This window comes from Solanum pennellii, chromosome 5, assembly GCF_001406875.1.
Source record: "Solanum pennellii chromosome 5, SPENNV200".
NCBI classification, from domain to species: Eukaryota; Viridiplantae; Streptophyta; class Magnoliopsida; order Solanales; family Solanaceae; genus Solanum; species Solanum pennellii.
Genome location: NC_028641.1, coordinates 74,815,273 through 74,835,541, shown reverse-complemented (window position 1 = coordinate 74,835,541; position 20,269 = coordinate 74,815,273). Strand labels below are relative to the sequence as shown.

The following is a 20,269-nucleotide window of genomic DNA, read 5'->3' as shown; positions in this document are numbered from 1 at the left end:
AAAAAATGAAATGTGCCACATAAATAGAGACAGAGAAAATAAATAATTTTATGATAATTATTTTGACATCCAAATTTCTTATTCTATCAAGGTTAAGAAATTAATAGTGTTTCAACAGCAAAATTGAATCGAACTCAATATTGCTTTTCTTGAACAAATAGGAGGCGTGAGCCATAGATCGCACATAAACCGTTAGATTGTACAGAAGAACACCCACCATAAAAATACATATTTATTTACGCAAAATATTTTTCTATCTTTCGATGATTATGTTAATTTTTTTAGTAGGGTGAAAATGGGTGCTCATACATACCGGAGCGGAGTCAAAGTGTTGATTACAATTTTTGTCATAAATTCATTAATTTTTTTCAAATTTTAAATCTATAGTAAAAAATTATTGAATATATAAAAATGATTAAAGGAAATTCACAAAGATGACATGCACATAGTTGTAGTACTTCCCATTAATCCATTAATTAATTAATTAAAAGACAGCATATATCAAGTGGAACTACAGATCAGTAAAAACCATTAATTAAATAATGTACTTGGTTTATATCCTAATTATATTCCTAATTGGATTAAATTAATTGAATACACCGACCAATGAAAAAAAGACGGTTTAGAGGATCATTAACAAACTGAACTCTTTAAGTTGGATTATTATTTAGAAAACAAGCTAAGTTCATTATTTTCATTAATTAGCAGAAATATTTTAATTAATTGTTAGTAGATTCCGTTTTGGGTTCTGTAATCATAAAGAGAATGCCAGATCACATACAGAACGTTAAAAGACGGCGCTCATACATTAATATATTTTTCTTAAACATAAATAGTTTAATAATTAAATATTTCTTATATTTATTTTTGTTTTCTTATGATGATTAAAACGAAAAAAGGTCAAAAATATCCTTAAACTATTCGAAATAGCTTAAATATACCCTTGAAATATATTTCGGTTCAAATATATTCTTCTCCTCAAACTATATGCTCAAAAATACTCTTCTCATTAACAGAATCTGTTAAACACCACTTGGATGACATGCCACACAAGGTCGGACCCATGTGTCGTCCAGGGTGTTCACCCGAACATCCTCGATAAAAAAAATACATTGTATACCTATGGTGAATTTTCTAAATTTGTGTTGATATATATATTTTGAACACCCTAAATCACAAATGGATGAGATATGTAGCTAAGCTCAAACTTACGCGCGACGTCCAGGGTTTGAATCCTTGGGTTGTCGTTTTATATTTTACATTTTTTTGTTTCAATTTTTTTTTAGTTAGATGTTTATACTTTTATTTTTTGAACCTCCTCAACGAAAATTCTAGGTCCACTATCGATGCCACATAAGCCAAGAGTTCCACTCATGCCACATAAAAAATAAACTTACCCCTAATTTTCCCCAATTTTCTCTATTTTCCTTAGAAATTAGAAACGATTTCACTGAAGAACATAGAATCTCTTTCCCTTAGAACTTATGTATTTTGTGAAATCGTTCTAAGGAAATGGAGAAATGAGGAAAATGAGTTCTATGATCTTCAGTGAAATCGTTTCTAAATTCTACGGAAAATCGAGAAAATTAAGGATAAGTTTATACGCGGCATGAGTGGAACTCTATTGGCTTATGTGGCATGCCTTGTGACATCCACATGACATCTAAGTGGCGTTTAACCGATTCCGTTAATGAGAAGGATATTTTTGACCCTATAGTTTGACAGTATGGGTATATTTGAGCCGAAATATACTTCAAGGGTATGTTTAAGCTATTTCTGAAAGTTCAAAGATATTTTTGACCTTTTTTCGTAACTAAAATATAAAATAAAACGAGACAAAGAGAGTATTCTTATGGGAACAAGTAAATGGAAGGAGGGACTAGTACTTTATATTCGTTTTTAAAAGAGAATATTTTAGATTTTATAGATTACACGTATTATAGATTTATTCAGAAATAACAATTTTAATATTAAATTTAAAATTTTTGATAAAGAACGAAACAGTAACATCGATGTCATCACAATCCATATTGCTAGATGGGGCATTTGGGCATGTCTAACCAGTCAAATAACGGAAATGAAAACAAAAAGAAAAGACAACTACAGCCACCTTCACAAATGCATGAACCAAATTTCATGAATTTACTATATATTTATAAATATATGAAGACAAAAGAAAAATATTATATAGTCTAGGGTGTGTGTGAAAAGGAAAAAAAAAATATGGTCCAATCTACTAAACTTTTGTTATATTTAACAAAAGAAAAAGGAAAAAAATGGACCATAAATACCTAATATATGTATTTTTATTTATTTTGTACTTCTACGAGAAGTTATTTTTATAACTCGAATTCGTAATCTCCTGAGATCATAATACTCAGTCTATCTAAAAATACATGTTTGTTATTGACTTAACATATTTTTCTAAGAAATTATTAAAGAAGCGTGATTTTATTATATCACCCTTTATATTATTGTATATACTTATTTTGTTCCTATCTCAATTAAAAGGGAAGGTACCCCTGCGAAGGGGTTGGGACGAACACTCTACCACATAGTGGAGTGGATAGCTAGGACTACTAAAATGGAGATCGTGATTTGTTCATTTTGACAAATCAAGAAAAAACAATTTTTTTACGGATAATTTTATAGAATGACAGACTAATAAGATAAAATAAATATAGTAGCTACCCTTTGATTTATTTGTGTTTCATAGCAAACTGTTTGTCAGTTCCTCTCTCCCTCGTATTCTCGCTCGCCACTCACCCTCTCTTGCTCGCTTATTTCTGTCGCTCGCCTCTCTCGCTTTATACGATGGAATTTTATAAATTGTGTTTCTAATTGTATAAAGCTAGAGAAAATTGTATAAACACATGCAAATAAATATATCTTCGTCCTATACACTTATAATTATACAATACAAATATTTCCCTGCCCAAGTCTCTTTTATCTTTCTCGTTTTATACAAATTCAAATTGTATATAATTTCTCTTTTTCTCGTTTTACACAATTCGATTCAATTGTATATTCCCTGCACAAGTCTCTTTTTGCCTTTCTCTCTTTCTCGTTTTATACAAATTCAAATTATATATAATTTATCTTTTTCTTGTTTTATACAACTCAATTTTGCCTTTCTCGCTTTCTCCTTTTATACAATTCAAATTGTATATAATTTCTCTCTTTCTAGTTTTATACAATTCGCTTCAATTGTATATGTATAGCGAATATACATATATAAGTTTGCTATGGAGCGTAATCATTCAAATTTTGCTATAGCATACAAATATAAATTTTATGTTTGTTATATATGAAAGTTGCCCTTTTTTTTACTTGTTATATCCTTAATACATTACTTTGAAAAAGGTGGAACTTCTTGAAAATTTTAAACTTTTAAATTTTAATCCATTCACTTCATAATTAATATAGATAAAACGATAAACTCACTATATCAATAATTATTTTTTTAATAGGCGTGTCAATTCAAAAGTGAACAAGTAAAGAACAGAGAAAGTAATAAACACAATATCTTAAAAAAGTAATATGAGAATGACAATAATTAATAATAAAGACAAAATTAGAAATTAATTGCAAAATTATCTATTGGTTCCATAAAAGTGGACAAATATTATTAAATAGTTATTGTTGAACTCAGAGTAACTTACTAGTTTCTTTTGTGTGTGTGATTTCCCACCTAGTTTTTTCCACGCTCCAACTAAATCTGAATCGAACATAATAACATCTTTTCGAAAATGATACTATCAACAAAATTTAACTCGAATACGAGACCTTTGATGAACATCGAATCGTTAACCATTTCAGTAGTGTTAAAAGATATCATATACATATAAAAAATTGAATCCACTTTCACGTTGGACACGGGCCAGCTAAGTCATTTTTTAAGTGCATTCCCCCAAAAATAAAAATGAGGTCAACTTCTACCCATGTTTCAAACTTAGCAACAAAGAGAAAAGACAAGTAAGCACTAACACAAATGCATGAATCAAAACTCTTATATAAACCCATCAAATTACTTATTCTCACTTCATACTCAGCAGCCTAACTAGTAACAAAAACTAACCAAACTAACAATGCCTTCTGCTGCTGCTACTACTCATGTTACTTTAAACTCCAAATGCACCATTTCTCCGTCGGAAAAATCGTCACTTCCCGATCTGAAACTCTCCGTTTCCGATCTTCCTATGCTCTCGGTTCACTACATTCAGAAAGGTTGTTTATTCACTCGTCCACCTTTTCCGATACCTCAACTCGTTTCCCTTCTTAAAATCAATCTATCTCATACTCTCACTCGCTTCCCTCCACTCGCGGGACGATTTGTCACAGATCCAAATGGCTACGTATACATTACCTGCAACGACGATGGTGTTGATTTTGTTCATGCTACAGCTACACACATTTGTATTCGCGATGTGATAGGTTCTATTGATGTTCCTCATTGTGTTAACGAGTTTTTCCCTTTGGACAGAACGGTTAGCTATCGAGGGCATTTTATCCCTCTTCTAGCTGTACAAGTGACGGAATTAGCTGACGGCGTATTCATTGGATGCGCCGTCAATCATTCCGTCACTGACGGGACATCGTTTTGGAATTTCTTCAATACATTTGCTGAGGTGAGTAGAGGTGTGAAAAGGATTGTAAGGCAACCTGATTTTACACGTGATTCTGTTTTGATTTCAAATTCTGTACTGAAACTACCGGCTGATGGACCGAAAGTTACTTTCGACGGTGATGCTCCGTTGAGGGAGAGGATTTTTAGTTTTAGCTGGGAATCAATTCAGAGACTCAAAGCGAAGACGAACAATCAGAAATTGAATTTCGATGCAGAAATCAACATTGTTAAATCGATGGAAAAACAGAACAACGATCACCTGAAAATCAAAACGGAATCGGCTGAGATTTCATCATTTCAATCGCTTTGCGCATTGCTCTGGCGTGCAGTAACACGTGCAAGGAAATTTCCATCTTCGAAAATGACGACATTCAGAATGGCGGTAAATTGCCGTCACCGTCTCCAGCCGAAGCTAAATCCGTTATACTTCGGCAACGCAATTCAGAGCATTCCGACTTACGTATCAGCAGGAGACATATTATCGCACGATCTACGCTGGTGCGCTGAGCAATTGAACAAAAACGTAAAGGCACACGATGATGTTATGGTGAGGAAGTTCGTAAATGATTGGGAAAATGATCCACGGTGTTTTCCGTTGGGAAACTTCGACGGAGCTATGCTAACAATGGGGAGTTCGCCGAGATTTCCAATGTACGAGAATGATTTCGGGTGGGGAAGGCCGGTTGCTGTTCGGAGTGGACGAGCGAATAAATTTGACGGGAAGATATCGGCGTTTCCGGGGAGAAAAGGAGGAGGCAGTGTGGATTTGGAGGTGATTTTGTCACCGGAAACAATGGAAGGCCTTGAGTCAGACACAGAATTCATGCAGTTTGTTACTGGATTTTAAGAATTTGTTAACACAATTCAATCAGCAATATATGAAAAAGAAAAGTCTTTTTTATGATGATTGAATAAATCAATTAAGAAATCATTTTCTATATGTAATAAATCTCTCTTAACAAATTTTATTCAGAAAATAAATTCATGTTTCAGTTGATAAATCTAAATTCAAAGTAATAACTAAAAAGAAATCAAGGTTTGTGTGATCGTCAAATTTGTATCCAGTAGAATAGTTTTTTCTTTTGGTCTTCCACCTGATGTTCGGCCATATTGGAGCTTCGACTTAATCTGAATAGCTCTCTGCAGGGTCCATTCGGAGTGACGCTCCCTACAGAATTTCTCTATGCCCAGGGCTCGAATCTGAGACATCTGGTTAAGGGAGAAGTACTCCCAGCAGTGCACCACAATCTATGTCCATACAGTAAAATAGTATACACATAGATACTTGTGTTCTAATTTTAACACAAGTTGAACTGGTGATTTGTGAATACAAGTATATTTGGATGCATAAGTAATTTATCGAATTTGAAATGTTGATTAGGCAATACAAGTATAATTGGATACAATAATACTATACTTTTATAAACAAATACATGAGTTAACACCAAACCTCAAGTATTATGGAAAAAGCTTGATCAAAAAGAAATTAACGTATATTGGCTTTTTCATTTTTTTTATACATGCAAATACTTGCACATTTTGTTATCTACATGTTCTATTATTTTTCATTTTTTATTGTTTCTGAGTTGTCAAATGTACCCCGTCTTTTGTTTAATAAGGATATGTTCATATGTTATACTATATTGGTGTATTCATTTTTTTTTTAACAATATTGTATTTATTTTTCAAATTATCGCGGTCATTTGCTAAATTATTATACTTTATCTTGTATAATATATTAATACATCAAGTTTTTACAAGTAAGTGTATCCTTGATATATTAATGCTTTAAATTTTATAAATAAAGATACTAATTTAAATTTGTACAAATAATTAATTTTTTTTATATAATTTGTTGTAATTAATTAAAACTGTAAAACGTATTAATAAAAAAATAAAAAACATATACGATAATACAGTTAGAAAAAGACAAATCATAGTCATTTTTTAAAAAATATCGTACTTATAGTTATTGACCTTTAATATCGTGAAAATATAGTCATTTTTGTAAGTTGCTCGTATTTAAAATAGGTGAATGAACAAAGCGTTTTTTTCTTCTTTTAGAAAAGTCATACTTCCTCCGTCCGATTTTGTTTGTCATGGTTTCTATTTTATAGTCAAGCTATAAAAACTTTGACTAACATTTTAAGATGTATTTTTTCATCATATTAATATGCAAAAAAATTGTAATTTATAGTAATTTTCATATAGTTTTATATCTAATTTTTTTGTTTAAATATCGAATTAATATGATCTAATTTACCTTTGAAAATTAATCAAATTGACTTTCGATAAGCGCAACATGACAAACAATTTCGAACGGAGGGAATATTTTTTTAATTATTTCATCAAAAGTCACTCAAATCAAAAATTAATACCCATTCGTCTCAATTTATATGACACTTTTTTTTTAGAGTTAAACAATTAAATTTAACTAGAAATACACATAAAATTTTTAAATTTTTTGATATTAAATCTATATACGTAAAAAGTACAATAAAACTCAATAACTAAATAACCAAAATATTTAAAAAATATATAAAAAAAATTATAACAGAAAATAAATTTATTTAAAGCTTAAAATCTAAAAAATATTACATAAATTAAAATCGAAAGAAGGAAATACTTATATTAAACTATTTTTTCTATAAATGGAAGGGACAATGAGACATGTCCCTGATCCCAGGAGTGGTAGAATTCTAATTTTAGTAATAATAATCACTGAGTTCCTGCTTTTAATATTATTTATGTTGGCTGACATTTTCTTTAAGGCCTACAAATTCAATGACTTCGTCCGTCCATTATTATTTGTCATAATTATTATTTTTAGAGTTAAATTTTTAGAATTTTAATTAATATTTTAATATATTAATATATAAAAAATTATAATTTATAATATTTTTATATAACTTTTGAATATTTAAATCTGTTATTTAAAATATCAAATTTATATAATTTAATTTAAATTTTAAAATTAATTAAATTAACTTTTGATAAATACAATATGACAAATAAAAATGAACGGAAGAGTAACTTTTATGCTGGGTATAAGTGAGTAAGTGATGTTTTCTTCCTTTCATTTTAATTGTTGTTGACAATTATACTTAACTAAATCCTAAATCATAATTGCTAAGTTTATAATCCAATGCCTTTTATCATTTAATTAATTTCTGAATCCATTGTATATAATATATAGATATAGATACTAGATACTAAAAGCACAAAATGACATCTTAAACCTGTGTTGTCATCATCAAGACATAGTTGATATTGATACTAGTTATATTTTAAATTTGTTAATAGAATATGTATCTTGGCTCTCTTTATTTATCCAAAAGAATAAAAAGAAAATTATAAAAAAAATATTTACTCATTATTTTTATGAAAACTTGTATATGTAAAAACTATTCATTTTATACATATTTATAAATTATCTAGCCTTCAAAGTTCTATACATCATCTTTTAAAACAAACTAAGGTTGAAATAATCTGATTTTGATTGATTTTGATTCAGATTATGGATTTAAAAAATTTAAATATAATTAATTTAATTTAATATTTGAAAAAAAACACGAATTACATATAAGTTGAGCACATGTTATACCTCTAGCACTTTGTTTGGATCATTGTTACTCATTATTTCATAATGTATTGTATTGTACTTTATTGTATGATAGATACAATATTTGGTTAGATTGTATTGTTTGTTATTGTTTAGTAACAATTAAATTGTTTGGTTTGATTGTATTGTAATTTATAAATTTACCTAAATATCTTTAATTATTCTAGGGTGGGAGGTTTGACTAGATTTAAATAATTTAGGTAAAGGGTAAAATAGTATTTTGAAATATTATGTAAAGATATAATTGGGAAAAAAAATTAAGTAACAATGGAACCACATCAAATTGGGTTGTTCCATAAAATAGGATTTTCCATTGTTACGTAACAATGAAATTTAACAATACAGTACAATTTATTTTAAGTAACAAATAAAACAAACATTGTAAGTATAGTAACGCACAATACAATACAATGGATAACAATGATTCAAACATAGTGTACAAGTGCATGAATCTAAGTTCCATGAATCACTCACTCATTTCCTATATAAAGCCCTACTCTTTCTTACTTTCACTCCTTATTTCAAAGTAATAACAAAAACACTACAACTGAGTTACTTTTGGTCTTCCACATTTTTTTACGGTGAAATATTCTTAACGATAGTGTTATAAAACACGTTTAAATTATGAAAATATTCAGTGATTTCTCAATATTTTCGAACAAATGCATGAACCTAAGTTCATGAATCTCCTATATAAAGCCCTCCTCTTCCTTACTTTTACTTCATCCTCAGCTTATTTCAATTAATAACAACACCACAACTTTCGGTCTTCAAATCCAATACTTTTTCGATCTGATAAATCATCTCTTACTCATCTAAAACTCTCCGTTCACGATTTTCCGATGCTCTCTGTTCGCTAAATTCAGAAAGGTTATGTCCAATTCCATTGCCAACGCAATTCAGAGAATTCCGATTTATGCATTAGCAGAAGACGTTTTGTTTCACTATTTGCACTGGTGCGCGGAGCAATTGAACAAAAACGTGAAGGTGTAAGAAGATGTTGTGGTTATAAAGTTCGTACAGGACTGGGAAAAGGATCCACGTTGGAAAATTTTGACGGAGTTGTGCTATAACAATTTGTAGCTCACCGAGTTTTTCAATGTACGAGACTGAAATCATTCTCGTACATTGGAAACCTTAGACAAATATTTATGATACGAAATAGTAATAGTTTTTAGCAATTCAACAAAAGGTTAAACTCAATTACATTAATCACAACGGAATACACATCGAGTAAAATCACAAAAAGCAAAAGCTACTATGTTAAAGAAAAGTTCAATAGCCATTAACAAACTGCATGAATTCCGGATCAGACTCCAGGGCATCCATTGTTTCCGGTGACAAAATCACCTCCAAATCCACACTTCCTCCTCCTTCTCTCCCCGGAAACGCTGATATCTTCCCGTCAAATTTGTTAGCCCGTCCACTCCGAACAGCAACCGGCCTTCCCCATCCGAAATCATTTTCATACATTGGAAACCTTGGAGAGCTTCCCATGGTTAGCATAGCTCCGTCGAAATTTCCCAACGGAAAACACCGTGGATCCTTTTCCCAATCCCCTACGAACTTTCTCACCATAAAATCATCGTGTGCCTTCACGTTTTTGTTCAATTGCTCCGCGCACCAGCGTAGATCGTGAGATAATACGTCCCCTGCTGATACGTAAGTCGGAATGCTCTGAATCGCGTTGCCAAAGTATAACGGATTTAGCTTCGGCTGGAGACGGTGACGGCAATTTACCGCCATTCTGAATGTCGTCATTTTCGAAGATGGGAATTTCCTTGCACGTGTTACTGCACGCCACAGCAATGCGCAAAGCGATTGAAATGATGAAATCTCAGCCGATTCCGTTTTGATTTTCAGGTGATCGTTGCTCTGTTTTGCAATCAATTCAACAATGTTAATTTCTCCGTCGAAATTCAATTTCTGATTGTTCGTCTTCGCTTTGAGTCTCTGAATCGATTCCCGGCTAAAACTAAAAATCCTCTCCCTCAACGGAGCATCGCCGGCGAAAGTAACTTTCGGTCCATCAGCCGGTAGTTTCAGTACAGAATTCGTAATCAAAACAGAATCACGTGTAAAATCAGGCTGCCTTACAATCCTTTTAACACCTCTACTCACCTCAGCAAATGTATTGAAGAAATTCCAAAACGAAGTCCCGTCAGTGACGGAATGATTGACGGCGCATCCAATGAACACGCCGTCAGCTAATTCCGTCACTTGTACAGCTAGAAGAGGGATAAAATGCCCTCGATAGCTAACCGTTCTGTCGAAAGGGAAAAACTCTTTAACACAATGAGGAACATCAATAGAACCTATCACATCGCGAATACAAATGTGTGTAGCTGTAGCATGAACAAAATCAACACCATCGTCGTTGCAGTTAATGTAAACGTAGCCATCTGAATCTGTGACAAATCGTCCCGCGAGTGGAGGGAAGTCAGTGAGAGTATGAGATAGACTGATCTTAAGAAGGGAAATGAGTTGAGGTATCGGAAAAGGCGGACGAGTGAATAAACAACCTTTCTGAATGTAGTGAACAGAGAGCATAGGAAGATCGGAAACGGAGAGTCTTAGATAATTAGGAGATGATTTTTCCGATGGGAAAATGGTGCATTTGGACACTAAGTTCACAGTTGCAGAAGGCATTGCGGATAATTTGATTTAGTGAGTGAGGAATGAAAGTGAGAGTACTAATAGGGGGTTTTTATATGCGTTTGGAATTAGGATTTGGGTTCATGCATATTGCTGAGATTATGGAGATATATTTCTTTTGATTTTATTTTTTGTTTTGGCTGTCTTAATTCTTTCTAATTTCCATAAAGATATACTCTGTCTTTAAACAATTTGATATACCAGGGGGAGTTGACCCAAATTGTCTATTTTTCATAATTAAATTATTTGAATTAAGGGACTTGCTCGTTAAATCATATAATTGATTGGCACGTGACCAACTATAAACCACAATTTTCATAATGGTAAAGACATCATGAATCAAAAAAATCATAAATAAAGTTATAAAACATACTTCAAACCCAACACAGAAAAAAATTAATCACATCAAATATTTATAATTTTCATTATTACGTGATTTAATAAAACAAAATATAGTATACATTTATACACATAACATATATATTAGCTTTGTGTAAACATTTGCACGTAAATTTTTAGGGTTTAATATCTAGAAGTTATAGTTCAAAGGCAATATAATTACACACAATTTACCTATGGAATAATTTTCTTCTTATCTCAATTTATAGTATATAATATGTTTTTTAATTTGTTCAGAAAAATGATATATTTTCATATTTGAAAAATAATTTTATTTAAAATTACTTTCTTACGCTTAATGAAATAATTTATAGTCACGATCAAGAGTGTTTTAGACATTAAATTACAAAAAAATTATGTTAAAATTAAATAATGCTACCTAAATTGAGATTGGGAGGGTAATAATTTAGTAGGATATTGATTCACTTTCTCTATTTGTTACTGGATTGTCACGCAATTATATATATGGTGAAATCTTTCCTAGAATCATAGTAATGAAGAAATCGAAGTTCTTCTCCCAGAAAATCTGGGATGTGTAGCTTATGATATATTGTAAGAAATTTTTTATAAATAGAATTGGTTTAAAAAATTAAAATATAAATAATATATATAAATAAAATTAAATAATTATTTTAATATATTAGATCAGTAAAAATAGACGGAGGGAAAAATAGTTATCGATAATAATACTAGTTGATCAATAATTAGTTACTACTAAGTACTAACTAGCAATAGGTGTGGCATGCCACATTTTACAAACCAATAGAACTAAGTTGAGGACGTTTAAAATTTATTACTAAATACTTCATTCGTTCATAATTGTTTGTCATGTTAAGATCATGCACATCTCTCAAGAAAAATTTAGTATATAATATAATTTGATTAATATAATCTTATTATATCAAGAATATCAAAAGTCTACGTAACTTTTCGATTGAACTACATCATCATTAAGGGCAAATTTTGAAAAAAATTGACTAATTATTTTTTAGTTATTTAAATTGACCATTAATCTCGAACATCTATGTTAAGTATATCTGTCAATCAATTGTGGACGGAGAGAATATTATACATTTTTGTAATATAAAATGTCTTATTAAAAAGAGATTAATTACTATCAACAGACAAGAAAATCACATTATCTTCTCTTTTTTTAGAAAAAAATAATACATATTTTAAAGATCTAAGGTTTATTTCTTGACATATCTTTCTTATCGACTTTAAGTATTATTTAAATTGGAGTACATAGGATGGTATATGGATCAAAGTTTGTTTTCAATTCATTTAAGTTGTTGATTGAATGGTCTGAAGCAATGAAAGCACCTACTTAAACACTTTTTTATGTTGCGAAAAATTTTTAGTGAATTAGAATAATTTTTGTATGAAATTAATTAGTCTAAATTTTAAAATAATATTAATAATAATAAGTAAAAGGTTATCATGATTGTTTGAATGTTTACGAACAAAGCGAGAGTGAAACTAATGAAGACGAACAAAGCGGTGAAAAAATCTTTCGTATTTTTGATAAGACAAATAAAAATCTTAAACAAATTAGACTTGTAATTAATTTAGAATCCAAGTTAGCATATAATACTTCTTTTATTTTATTTAAATATTAATAAAATATAACTATATTAAGATAAATAAGTATTTCTATAAATAAGCTAACAATGTAATTTTCTTGTGGTAGCTAATATTTATTATAAAATTCAGGAGTAATTCTACGGTGTTAAAAAGAAGATATGTGTCTTAGATCCCTAAATTTAAGAGATTTTATTTTTTAGAATAATAAGTTATAACTTATTTTTTTAACAACTATTGAATACTATTTATAGAAAAAGTAAGCATTTCATGAAAAATGAAGGGATTAATAGTAAAAATTTGACATATTTGGAGTAGTATATCTAATAAAAAATAATTTAAAATAAAAATGATTATATTATCGAATGAAAATTAAAAGAAATAGATTACATGAAAATTATTAACAATTTAAATTTAAGGCCCATTTAATTTTTACTTTAAGCCACTAAATACGCTTTCATATTTTTTTTCATAAGCTTATGTCTCTCTATGACAATTTTATAACAACACGTTCTTTATAAACTCTATAAATTATAACAACTATCTTAACAAATAACTATTTTTATTGAAATGAAATCTCTAAGATTACCAATAATAAATCTACAGATTTTGATCAAATATTTTGATATATAAATATACCATTTAGGATAACAATATATATCATTCGTTATAAAAAGTATACATGAGATGATGTTTTGATAGATTTATAAAATTTATATTTCGTATTTCAAAATTTACGTTTTACTCTATACTGCATAAAATGTCTTGTTCCATACTGCTTAAAACGTCTCGTCTCGTCTTTTTAAATACAGGAAGAGACAATGCAATGAGCCATGTCTTGATAGTTAATCCCAATAATAATTATGTTAATTATGAGTGCCGACTTTTAACTTTCTGTATTTTAGCTGTCATTCTTCTAATTATACCTAAAACAAGAAATTAAATATTTCTAAATATCCAAACTGTCACCAGATCAACTAATTATTAATTAATTTAGTTAATTAATCCCACAGTACTTATATAAAGACTTGTGTTTTAGATTACCCACTGAAAAAGTCGGTTCATTAATAACCTAAATAATCATTAAAGCCGTCATTTTAGATTAGTCGGTGGACAAGATTATTTTTTAATACAAGTATAAAATACTATATGGAATTACATTTTTATAAGTATTTAGTAAGAGTTATTATTGAAAGCGAGTTTTGAATTAACAATAAAATTATTCATTTTATGATATATAAGGATGATGGAATCGAGCCGTAAAATCAATTAATTACGATATTCAATTATATTTGTGTCAGATAGATTGTTTACGTTATATCACTTAGTTCGTTTTTATTTTCTAACGCATATGTGAGCGTTAAAACTTTACCTTTTCTAATTTTCATTACTATAAAACTCTAAATAAATAGTGTTAATATTTGTTGTTTCATTTATTTGTCTTAATTTCATTTTTTTAGTTTGTTTTAGAAAGTCTCTTTTTTTTTCTTTGATATTTTTTAAAAGGAAAAAAAAATTATCAGGAAAATTTAAATAGAATTTGATTAAAATAGTAAAATAACATACTTCACACTAATTATTTTTTAAAACATTATTACCCTTTTAACTTTAATATCTTTTAATTAAAAAAATGAAAAAAATTATATTATTCTAAAACAAACGAATATTATAGACTTTTTGAATTTCTGTCCAAATTCTGGCCATTTTAGTATTGCTCTTTTTAGAATTTAACTTTCAAATGTTAGTAATTAAAATTATAAAAATTCAAAGACGTTTTTGTATATCTTTTTTCAACATAACTTTAATTTAGAATTATAAGATTTAAAAATATTTTTTTAAAATTAGAAAAATAAATGGAAATTGAGGGAGTATGTATTTTGTTGCTCAAATTAATATTAGTTTGACTTTTCGAGGTTCACTTGATAGTTAGTATCTTGATTAATTAACAAAAAAAATTAATCAAGTTGACATAGTACTTAGACTATTTCCCAGCTTTCACGTGAATGACAGTTCAATAGCAACAATGAAGAATTTTATTACTATTAATTAATTAATTAATTAATTAAGTCACGCTTTGGGTTAGGTTCCTTGATTAATCACTCAATAGTACTGCATCTGTTGAGCACTATGTATATATAGTTCCTCTCTTCCAAAATAAATATTATTTTAATTTATTAAAAAATAATAATTTATCAAAGTTATATTTATTTAGATGACTATATTTATGAGAAATCCTTCTATTTCATCGTCGTTCGATGGAGTGTATAAAAATAATGTTAAATAGAATGTATTAGTAATGTTACATTAGCGATACATGTATTAATTATACACAGATTATTTTTATGCATTGTTTGATTTGATTCTTTTAAAAAAAGTATGCATTGCATTAAAAACACTATTTATCGTGAAAAAAAGATGTAAAGAAAAAGAATTGAGAGGCAATTGTGTCTGATTTTACCATGACTGCAATTTTGGAGAGACACCAAAACGAAAGCCTATGGAGTCGCTTCTGTAACTGGTCACTAAAATTTAAAATTATTATTTATTGTTAAAACCTAGAAATTCATGATATTGGCAATACACAATATAGTGTATAACTAAAAAGACTACCAAGTAAGCTATGCATTTTTTTAATACACTGTACTAAACGATCTTTAGCGGTATTAATCACTCTTTGTAAATAATAATAATAATTATTTAATTAATTAATACCGATAAAAAATATTGAATCAAATGACAATTAATTAATATCGATAAATAATTTATCACTTTTAATTAATATCTATAAAAAATTAACTTTTTTGTTAATTATGTATATTTTTACTACAATGATTATGCATTCTAGTTCATTAAAAGTGTGAATTTAGTTTTGTTTTTTTAAAGTCATTACAATCAATTAATATGGACTAAAAAGATCGAAGTATTTAAAATAAATTATTAATGTACACATAAGGATGTCAAAGGTGTATATAGACTTTTACTTAATATATACAATGTATCGTCTTGATTCATTCATCTTGTGAATTCCTTTCAACATACTATATGACTAAGCACTATAATTAAAATGAATTCGTTTTAAATAAAAAACATAGTTTTGACCAAAAAAATACAATAAAATTACCTTTTATATATATAATACATAAAAAGTGTCAAGTTCTCTTTTGTATTGGATTAGTCACTTTGGCACATATATAGATAGCAAGTGTCATGTATTCAATATAGGTGGCAACAAAAATGCCACTAGTCACTTCAATATCGATGGCTTCACAACATAGACGTATTTAGAGGAGGTTTCGTGGATTTACGTGAATTTATATATTTTTTTAGATTATATAAAATAGTGTTATTCTTTTAAAATGTATTCTTTCGTTTTTTATTTTTTTTTATAGTTATCTCTAATTACTTATCTATTTTGATAAATTAGAAAAGGATATATTTTTCTTATCTACTATATGCTGAATAAAATGACTAATTACTTTGAAAAATATAGAAAATTTTCATCTACTTCATAATTAATAGGAATAAAATGATAAACTTACAACGTCATCAATTATTTTTCAATATATGTGTCAATTCAAAAATTAACAAATAATTAGGAACAGATGAAGTATTTAAATATGGAGGTGTAAATCTATGTTAAAAATAGTATATAATGATATGATAATGATGGGATGTATCTCTTTAGAAAAGATAGAAATTTCAATTATATATATTTTTTTTTAATAACAACTCTCCAAGTGGTTATCGATAAAAATTATGGCGTCTCAATCAATTTTTTTGCTTTTTTGCTTTAATCTTTCAAAATTTTGAAGTGAGCTACAATATTAAAATTTCCTAAAAGAATTAGCAGCAATTTTCTTTTTATATAATTAAATCAATTGTGTATATTTAAATTTAAACTAGTAATATTATATATATTGGATTTATACAATTTAATGGTTCAACATTAAAAACATAAAAGTCAAACCAATTAAATTTATATTTTAGATGCATTTTTTTCTTAATAGTACAGACATCCTTTTGAAATTCTGGGTAAGCCTTTGCGTCACAAGATATATTTCGTTTGTTTCAATTATTTTATCTGATTTAATTTGATATAGCGTAATAATATTTAAATAAAAAAAATTATGTGGTTTTTAATAAAAAATGCTATATTCAATACAGATCGGATCATTTGAACGACACATTTCATTTTGTAATTTAAACGTGTCATGAGAAAACATTAGAAATAATTTTATGGTCTTAAATATATCGTATCAAATATGTATTTTTTATGTAATTTATGAGCAAAAATAATTTCTATTTATCTGCTTCTATTAATTTTGAAATAAATAAATAACCTTCTTTCTCAGATAATACTGAGAAGTTATATTGCTCCATTCTAGCGTACCGACTTAATTTCAAAAAGTGATAAAATTTGACTAAATAGATAAAAATTCCTTTTTCATTTTTTCCCCAAAGCCCCATACGCCATGCTAGGCCCGAATGTTGTAGAATTGAAAGGAAAAGCCCAAATAAATTGGGCTGTTTATCGCTCTGTATAAAGGTGTGGTGTGTATTATTTAATGGGAAAATTATATAGAATAGCAAACTAATAACCTAAATAAAATGGAATAGCTAGGGTTTGATTTAATTGTGCTCCATAGCAAACATTAGCTAAAATTTTCCAGCGTCTCTCTCACAAAAATCTCGCTCGCCACTCTCCATTCTCGCTCGCCTCTCTCGCTTTATACACAGAAGTGTATAATTTTGTTTCTGTTTTGTATAAAGCGAGAGAAAATTGTATATACACATGCAAAAATGTATATCTTCGTGTTATAAACTTAATTATACAATTTACAAACATTTTACTTCAAATATTTCAGAGAAAAAGGCCAACGAATTATACAATTGCGAATTATACAATTGCAGTGAAATACAATTTTCTCTAGCTTTATACAACAGAAATGTATATATTGTGTTTCTGTTTTTGTATAAAGCGAGAAAAACATATATCTTCTTGCTATACACTTATAATTATGCAATATACATACATTTTAATTCGATTCAACTGTATGCAAAGCAAATTATACAATTGCAGCGAATTAGGCCAGCGAATTATACAATTTAGGCCAGCGAATTATACAATTGTATATGTATAGCGAATTATACAGTTTTATGTTTGCTATGGAGCGCAATTATGTAAAGTTTGTTATAGCATACAAATATGAATTTTTTGTTTGCTATATGTGAAAGTTGCTCTTATTTAAATTAAATAGAAAAATAATAGATTAATAATAGTGAAATGTAACGTAGTAATTTTAATAATAAATAAGAAGACACAGTGTTTTACTCATAAAACGTGTTTTATGCCTTCTATTCTCTGCTTTTCTATTTAGATATATGAGATACATTTTTTCAAGTTTTTAACGACATAATGTTTTTTAAAAGATAAAATATTTATTTCTTTGATATAATAAAGGTATAAATAAAATAAATAGACATATCTTAACAATAACAAATAAAATTAGAATGAAGGGGTAATGTAGTAATTTCAATAATAAATAAGAAGCCGTAAGATTTTACTCATAAATCGCATTCGGTGAATGTGTTTTATGCATTATATTCTCAGCTCTTATATTTAGGTACATGAGAAACGTTTTTTTAAATTTTTAATGACATGACATTTTTTAAAAAAATTTAATATTTATCAATTCTTGATATTATAAAAGTAATAAATAAAATAAATAAATATATTTTTAAAGTAGTGGACAAATAAAATTAAGGACAACTTTCATATATAGCAAATACAAAATTCGTATTTGTATGTTATAGCAAAGTTTGCATAATTTCGCTCCATAACAAACATATATATGTATAATTCGCTATACATATACTATTGAAGCGAATTGTATAAAACGAATTGTATAAAACGAGAAAGAGAGAGAATTATATATAATTTAAATTTGTATAAAACGAGAAAGAGAGAAAGGCAAAAGAGACTTGGGCAGGAAAATATTTGTATTGTATAATTATAAGTGTATAGGACGATTATTAATTTGTATATTTTGGTATTCATTCCAATTGTATAAATATATAATTAAAATTTATATACAAATAAGAAACTTACTTACCTGTAAGTTGTATATGTTTTTTTAGTTGTATCTGAATTATGAAGGCAATAACTAACGATAACTATAGAATAAGTTTGTCTATCTACGAAAGAGGTCAGGATTCTCTCTATTCAGTACACAACCAAATAGTTAGTGTCTAGGGGTGTACATCGATTGATTCAGTTTGGTTTTATGTATATGGGTTCGGTTTATCAATTTTTAATTTTTAAATGTGCTAATTCAATAACAAATCAATAAGATATTCTTTATCGATTTTTAATCATTATTGATTTATTTTTCGGTTTACCCAATAAGAAAATGTCCGTAAAATATTATATGTCTTCTCACTTCTCTAAATGATTTGATATAGTGAAACAAGAAAGATAATGAAAAATTGCATCAATACGAGAAATTATAGTACGAAGGCTATAATTACATGCTACCACCAAAATATAGTATGAAAATTTTATGTTAATCAAATTATAGACCTTTTACAAACTTGTAAATGCTACAACCTACAATTACAAACTAAAACTAAAATAAACAGTTCAACAAGACTTAAATTAAAACTAAAATTAAAATCAAATAACTGCAATAGTGAACCCCTTAGTTTAATCTTTAAGTTTTGACTTTTGAGTAAACAGTAAAAACTATTAAAGTGGTCCGGTGTGAAGTTGGTAAAGTACTAATAATTTGATATAGTTATAGTGTCTAATTATATATTATATTATTTTATTTAATAATTAGGAAGGGTAAAATAATAAATTATTACGGTCTTATTGGGTTGTCGTTTTTTTTTACCCAATATTCCAATAGTAAAAATCGATATCGAATCTATAACTCAATAATTTTTTTAAAAACTCAATAACTGAATACCATTTTTTCGATTTGACTTTTGCACACTCCTATTAACATCCAACCAAAAAAAACAAGCAATATCGAACTATATAATCAATTATTTCTATTCACACACTTGTTCAATCACACATATTTTCTTTAAATAAAACCTTTTTACTATTCGATCCTCAAAAGGTATTCCAAACTAACCAAGTTTCAATTCTTGTAATCTGATACAACTTAATTACTTTCCTTTTTTTATTCATTATATAATATTATTTTACTTCTATAATTCATTTCATTTTCGTTTTTCAAAATAAATCAAACTTGTATATCTTATATCATTTTAAGAAATATAATCATATATTTTCCGATTACAATTATTATTTTTCATTATCAATAAATAAACAAAAATATCAAGTTTCAAATTCATTTGTCAATGTATCATAATGAAAT

General features: G+C 27.9%; 2 protein-coding genes across 2 annotated transcripts; one reads left to right on the top strand and one right to left on the bottom strand.

Moving 5' to 3' along the window:
• The first annotated feature begins 4,031 nt into the window (after positions 1-4,031).
• Positions 4,032-5,616, top strand: LOC107020898 (BAHD acyltransferase DCR-like). The gene has a single exon (XM_015221426.2). It carries the CDS (start codon positions 4,089-4,091, stop codon positions 5,472-5,474), a length of 1,386 nt encoding a protein of 461 aa, XP_015076912.1. The 5' UTR covers positions 4,032-4,088; the 3' UTR covers positions 5,475-5,616.
• A 3,814-nt stretch (positions 5,617-9,430) lies between these two features.
• LOC107019152 (BAHD acyltransferase DCR-like) lies at positions 9,431-10,911 on the bottom strand. Its single transcript, XM_015219726.2, has one exon. It carries the CDS (start codon positions 10,896-10,898, stop codon positions 9,525-9,527), a length of 1,374 nt encoding a protein of 457 aa, XP_015075212.1. The 5' UTR covers positions 10,899-10,911; the 3' UTR covers positions 9,431-9,524.
• Positions 10,912-20,269: the final 9,358 nt, after the last annotated feature.

What these genes read in the sequence shown, in the direction of transcription:
- LOC107020898 (XM_015221426.2), top strand. Translation starts at nt 4,089, where the DNA reads ATGCCTTCTGCTGCTGCTACTACTCATGTTACTTTAAACTCCAAATGC.
- LOC107019152 (XM_015219726.2), bottom strand. Translation starts at nt 10,898, where the DNA reads ATGCCTTCTGCAACTGTGAACTTAGTGTCCAAATGCACCATTTTCCCA.